This window comes from Gopherus flavomarginatus, chromosome 3, assembly GCF_025201925.1.
Source record: "Gopherus flavomarginatus isolate rGopFla2 chromosome 3, rGopFla2.mat.asm, whole genome shotgun sequence".
In the NCBI taxonomy this organism is placed as follows: domain Eukaryota; kingdom Metazoa; phylum Chordata; order Testudines; family Testudinidae; genus Gopherus; species Gopherus flavomarginatus.
Window position 1 is genome coordinate 93,042,568 of NC_066619.1, and position 7,060 is coordinate 93,049,627.

The 7,060-nt window shown below is 39.4% G+C and overlaps 1 protein-coding gene across 1 annotated transcript in view; it reads left to right on the forward strand.

Annotated features, from left to right (window-relative positions):
* PLGRKT (plasminogen receptor with a C-terminal lysine) overlaps positions 1 to 7,060 on the forward strand; it is a 43,953-nt gene that overhangs the window by 34,260 nt on the left and 2,633 nt on the right. The window contains exons 3-4 of the mRNA XM_050944315.1: positions 3,817 to 3,947; positions 6,397 to 6,506. Coding sequence (XP_050800272.1) covers positions 3,817 to 3,947; positions 6,397 to 6,506 — 241 coding nt within the window. The remainder of the gene's footprint in view (positions 1 to 3,816; positions 3,948 to 6,396; positions 6,507 to 7,060) is intronic.

A 7,060-nucleotide genomic window follows, 5' to 3' on the forward strand; every position in this document is an offset into this window, starting at 1 on the left:
TTAGGTGCGCATGCACTCTGGTGCCTTTGCACAGAGATTTTTGGTAGCAGTGCTCATTCCGTCCACACGTGCACCCTACACGTCCTTGTGCCCTATAGTGAGGCTATATAGGGCTGCATGGGAGAACCATCCTCAATTTATTTTCAACCATCTTCAGCCAGAGATGGAGTTTACTGTATGCCTGTTCATGTTCCCTCTTGTATTAGTGCTTTAGTTTTTATAGTTAGTTCTCAGCAGTAGTAGATTTAGTACCTTATAGTTGTTGGAATTTGCGTTTTCCCCCCTTGTTTTTTAAAATTATATAGACAGACAAACACACACACACGTATTTTTTTTTCTTTTTCCCCTATTGAGAAGCTTGAACAATTTTCTTCTGTCAGGGTTGCCAGGCTACCTAGGCCAGTGGTTCTCAACCAAGGGTACCTGTAGCCCTGGGGGTACTCAGAGGTCTTCCAGGGGTACATCAACTCATCTAGATATTTACCTAGTTTTACAATAGGCTACATAAAAATCACTAGCGAAGTCAGTACAAACTAAAATTTCATACAGTCAGTGACTTGTTTGTACTGCTCCATATACAGTACTATACACAGAAATGTAAGTGGAATATAAATATTGTACTTACATTTCTAATTGATTTATTTTATAATTATATGGTAAAAATGAGAAAGTAAACAATTTTTCGGTAATAGTGTGCTGTGACACTTCTGTATTTTAATGTCTGCTTTTTAAGCAAGTAGTTTTTAAGTGTGGTGAAACTTGGGGGTACGCAAGACAAATCAGATGCCTGAAAGGCGTACAGTAGTCTGGAATGGTTGAGAGCCATTGCCCTAGGCTTGGCCTGTCTTGTCAAGAAGCAATCTCTGCTAGTGACAGGCACTCCCAGTACATTCGTTGTTTGGGAGATTCTCACGTTCCTAGCAGGTGTAAGTCCTGCTCTTTTTTTAAAGGAAGATCCCAGAAGAACAGGGAAATAAAGTACTACCTCTTAGTGGTGGAGCAAGTTTTGAGACTAGTCTCTGACCTGAGAGCAGAGGCCCCCGTCCCTTCTGTCAATACCCTGTCATCATCAAGATCATGGTCACCAAGAGCTTCCAAGATGAAGACAGCATTGAAACCCCATCTCAAATACTCACATAGTGAGGTACCAATAACCGTGCTGCTGATAGCGAGATTGTCCCACTGAAAAGTATAAGGAAAGCGATAAGAGGAGCAGACTAGAGAGGTCTTCATTAAAGAATATCCAGTCACCAGACATCTCAGGCCTCTAGAGGAGTACTAGTGAGGCTCCGAGTACTTCAGGTACCGTGAAGCACACTAAGACTTCCAACTGAGTCCCATACCTCAGCAGTAAAGGGCTCGGTACTGAAGACTACTGTTGTCCAGGGACTGGCTTCAATGGAATCCTCAACCCATTCAGTACTGATATCAGTGCCTCACACAACAGTTTCTATATCATTGGTGCTGGTACTGAATTATTTTGTGTTACTGGTACCACAGGAATTCCAGAACCTGAAAGACCTTTTGGTACCAAATGAACCTGAGTCTTCACTCCTGGCAACCTCTGGACACCTCTTGGTACAGAAGTCAGCTGGGTCACCGACTGCTGACATGTTTCTGTGAGACCTACCTCTTTTCTCCATCTTTTTCTATCCAGGAGGAGGGATTGTCAGCTCTGATACAATATGTGGGGCAGTATTCTGACTCAGACTCTGTACTTTCTATTCAAGGCTCTCCAATTATTCCAGGAGACATTATTTCCCATTGCAGATGCAACAAAGACAGGACAACAGACCCCTGCCTAGCAACATTTGGGATGACTAGCACTGGATATCTCCCTCCTCCCCCACATGCCATATTGTCTCTCTTATTGGCCTTACTGGGATCTATGGGCAATGTTCTTCCAGCAATTTTGAGTGGCGTCAACTACATCCCACAGGGAACACAGAAGATCTTGTTCCCCAATACCATGTACCTCTCCTCCCCACTCTGAGCCCAAAGATCTTTGAAGGGCAAGCGTAGACAAGGAAGTTACCCCACCTTACAAATATCTCATTGTTGTCACCTGATGAGGCAGTAATGCCACTACTGCCATCATTAGCTGATGACTTTAGGCAATTCCAGGACCTGATGAAGTGGGTTGATGACACCCTGCAAATTCTGGAAAAGGTCCAGGACTTCCACCACAAGCTCCTGGACATACTGCATACCTTTACCTCAGTGCTGCTGATAGCCCACCACTGATTACTCTTGTTATAGTTAGTATGGCAACACCCATTTTTTTCATGTCCTCTGTGTATAGATATCTTTCTACTGTATTTTCCACTACATGCATCCAGTGAAGTGGGTTTTAGCCCATGAAAGCTTATGCTCAAATAAATTTGTTAGTTTCTAAGGTGCCACGAGTACTCCTCATTCTTTTTGCGGATACAGACTAATATGGCTACCACTCTGAAACCTATTTCTAAGGTTTTTGCTTCTGGGTAGCACCAACAAGGTGTTTAGCCAGCACATTGTGAAGGAACTACACCTCTACTCTGATATAACAAGACCCGATATAACACGAATTTGGATATAATGCGGTAAAGCAGTGCTTGGGGGGGTGGGGGGGCTGCGCGCGCCAGTGGATCAAAGCAAGTTCGATACAACGCGGTTTCACCTATAATGCGGTAAGATTTTTTTGGCTACCGAGGACAGCGGTATATCAGGGTAGAGGTGTAATTGAATACAATGGCCCATTAAAGAACACTTAACTCATAATGGAAGGAGCCTATGTACTCTTAATGGAGTTTCCTGCTATGACTAAGCAAAGTCATGCATGGACCTGTGACTTGCTCATGTGACTCCAAACTCCATCTTTTACCTGTGATTTTAAACTAGCTGAGCTGAGGCCTTTGTCTGAAACATTGGGTTTCCCTCCACTTGGTAAAAGCCATAAAAGGCCATGGAAACCATCTTAATTTTTGCCTCTTTCCTGCTCCAACGTCTGGACTATGGACTTATACTAAGGGAAGCATTCTAAGTAAGGGACTGAGGACCTTCCAATGATTTGGAAGCAACCAGAGACTTGACTTAAGCCAGCAGTTTATTCCAGCACTGCTACAAACGTGAACCAAGAACTTTACAATTGTTCTATGTATTTGATTCCTTTAACCAATTTTAACTCTCATCTTTCTTTCTCTTTATAAATAAACCTTTAGATTTTTAGATACTAAAGGATTGGCAACAGTGTGATTATTGGGTAAGATGTGAGTCATATATTAACCTGGGTGTGTGGGATCAGAAGAACCTTTCATTTGATGAACATGATTGTAAAGAACCACTCATCTTAAAGTCTAGTGTTTTTGGTGGTGATACAAGAACTGGAATGACTAAGGAAACTGCTGTTCTGACTTCTTGTTAGCCAGTGTGCTGAAACAGAAGTTTGCTTTTGTTGCTGGTTTGGTATATCTTAAGGGAGAATAACAGTCAGTTTTCAGGTGTATCTGCCCTATTTCTCAGCAGTTTGTCCTGAATTTGGTATTCTCAGTTGTGACCTGCAAAGGCACGGTGACGGGGGGAATGCTTTCTTCTGATATTTGCTAATCTAGAAAATCCTTTATCGTAGGGATACTGGTATAAACTGTTCTAACAATATGAATTATTAGGGAAGACTTATCTCAACATAATAGTGTTAATAATTGCCTGGAAAGAGATGAAGACCAAAAACTTCTCACTAGAATTTTGTGTTGATTGATTGAACGATCTGCTCAAACTTTCAGATTATGAATTACTTTGTTTTATCTAATTTTCCTTTTCTTTTTCACCTACCCTCAGCTGGAAAGACAGCTACTGATGCAGAGTCAAATGCGAGAGAGACAGATGGCTATGCAGATTGCTTGGACAAGGGAATTCCTCAAATATTTTGGAGCATTTTTTGGACTTGCTGCTGTAGGTCTAACTGCTGGGTATGAAGTTTATGTACTAGAACATTCAAGTAAATTAGTTGTAGTAATTCCTCAGTGGTCATTGTCTTTCTGTTGCCTGCTCTTAAGTAGGCTTGGCAGAATTTGATTTTTATATATATATATATATATATATATATATATATATAATATAAATTTCTACCAATATCAGTGTTTTGTTTTAAGTATCTTTTTTTCTATTTTTATCTATTTAAATTTTCACAATTGTGGGGAATTATGGGTGGGAGGTCAGCCAGTAATTATTTAATGTCAGTAGACATTGAGATTCAAAGAGTTAAAGCTTTGTATCAGTTAAAACACGAATTGTCAACATCACATGCCAAAATATGTAACAAAGTAAATATCCTTACATCAAACTCTAAATTCTCAAACAGCATTTTTCTTACTTTGCTTATCTGTAAATTTCAATTACTTATTGCTGACTTTTTTTTCTCATTTTTCTGTGTACGGTGAGTACTGACATTTACTGATTTTAAAAAATCTAATCCTTCCATGTCTATTCTTAAGTAATTATTTTGAATTGTGTGTTTCTGATCAGAGAAATAGAAATGGCATTTCCTTAATCAATCTTTCAGCTCCCTGTATATCATATCTGCTTACTTCAGTGACCAAATCAAGTTGTGTTTGGTATTTTTACTGTTAATACTGAAGGGCAAATATATCTGAGAGGAGGTAGCTGTATTCTTATAAAATTTAACATTTTATATAGTTCTTTACATATTTAAAGTGCTGAACAGACTTATCCCTCACATCTCTCCTATGAAATGGGTGGTAAGTAAGAGTATTCCCATTTTACATAAGGGGAGATTAAGACATAAAGGTTATACTGTACCCAAGGTTACATCAAGAATTAGTGTCAGAACTAAGTTAGAATTTAGGACTGCTGATTAACAGCTTTTGTATTAATTCTATATCACTCTCCCTTCCTGTACTGTTTTACCTGCTGTATCATCAAAAGCATCATCTCAAGCCTGATTGCAGAATCTTTATTGCTCATTAGACAGAACTTTTTTTTCTCTTCCTGGCGACTAACATTTTTTCATTTCTAAACTCATAAGTGACTTTATATAATGGACGTATTTCTGTTCATGTTGGTATTTTGCACTTGACTCTATAGGTAGGCTCCTCTGTCAAATTCAGCATAAAATAATTGCCTACAAAGTTTGTGCCACTTTCTCTCCTGTACTATGACTTAATAAGATAACTGTCTTGCCAGACAGCCCTACCTAGGTTCTCTGGATGACTGAAAAATATAAGTCACTGAACAATGTATATACGTTCTCAAAAAACTCTAAAATTCATAGGAAATGACTGTGTGTAAGGTATACATTTAAGGTATACCTATGCGTGTCTTATATTCTACATGTGTGGTGGATCTGGAGCTGTCTAATTTGTGAATGCTATATTTCTATAGGTTTTGTGTGTAAGGGGGTTACTTGACATGCTGTTGTGATGTCTACTGTATGCATATATTGAGTTAATTCAATAGTGGAATTGTCAGGAAATGAGAAGGAAGTGGAACCATATGTACACTTTCCAGCGTACACTTGAGACAAAACAAGAGTAATTCATTTTGATGCTCTGCTTGACCTCCTGCTAGGCCTGCCAGACAGGTTTTCCCAGGAGTGACTCTGTCCCTGTGAGGAGGAAATTTTCAGGGCAGCCAGTAGGGATTAAGATTCACGCCACCTCAAGAAGGGGGGAGACGCACAGGTTTTTGAGAGCTAAGGTAAATCCACACTTCACAGGTTAGGAGTCTTGGGTAGGATAGACCTCTTATGTTATGCTTTGTTCATACTGTTCAGATTAAACAATACTTTGATTTAAGGAGGCTGTTTTGGGTCACTTTATTCACCACTGTTCACACACTACTGAAGGGATGAACTTCAGGTACCTCTATCTAGTCAGACCTGCTGGGTAAGCACAGTTAGTACGCAGGGTACTGAAGCCTCAGAACCCAGTCAATGAGTGGGAGAATCATGGGATTCCACCCTGAGAGAGGTTAAGGCCTGAGGGGGAGCCCTCAAGAGACCAGAAAAGGGGTCAGAGATGCAGCTAGCCCTATAATGACTATGTACATACAACTATAAAACAAAACAATATATGCATTTTGGTTTGTAATAAATAGCATGTATTGTGAACATCAGACTCTTTTTGTTCCGAAACGCATGCTGAACCAGTAGTAGTAGCACTTTAAACTTTTCTGGAGCACAGGAAATGTTTTTCATTTCAGTGTTTGGTTTGTTTATTAGTTAAATAAATGTTCCTTAAAATGTGCATAAAACAGGTTAATAGTCTTCTGAAACATTTGGCTCTGTCTCTAGAGTAGCTAAATACCTTCTGTGTGATTAGTGAAGCTTTTAGGCTGCTGCTGATCTTACAAAACTTATTGTTGTTCCACTCCCTCCTCCCTTCTTTTTTTTATGAACAGAGCAATAAAAAACAAGAAACCAGGACTGTTCCTTCCAATAATTCCCTTAAGCTTTGTACTTGTCTACCAATATGATATGGGCTATGGAACACTTCTGCAAAGGATGAAGGGTATGTATATGGAAGTTGCTGAGACTTGTAACCAAGCCTAGCACCCTTTGGACTCCCTTGTTCTTGACCACAATGTGCCATGCCAGTACCTTTTGCAGCTCCTTTTGTCTTACGGGCAAGTGCCTAAACTCATTAAGGGAGACAGAAATGAGAGTGAAATAAAGTCAGAATTGTTTCCTTCTGTCTGAGCTTCCCCAGCAGAGAGTATTCCATCCTAATAGCCTTCACCGCCAATTCAGGTTGTCTTAAGTAAATACAAAATTTGAGAAAATCAAGAGAAAAATTAATAATTGGACTGTAAATACAGATGGACTAATACTAACAATTTTAGAAGTGACAGGTTTAGTTACTTCTCTCCAGTTTCTGTTTTGAAATGTAATAGAACAGTATGAATGTAAGTGAAATTTACTGGTGCACTTCCCCAGTAAGTTAGTCTTAATCATGTGTATCCTAGAGAAATACTTGATGATAGAGCCTATCAAAAGTAACAAATTGAATAACATTGCGTATGGTTTGTCTCTTTTTCTGCACTATAGAAAAAGGACAATGAGGAG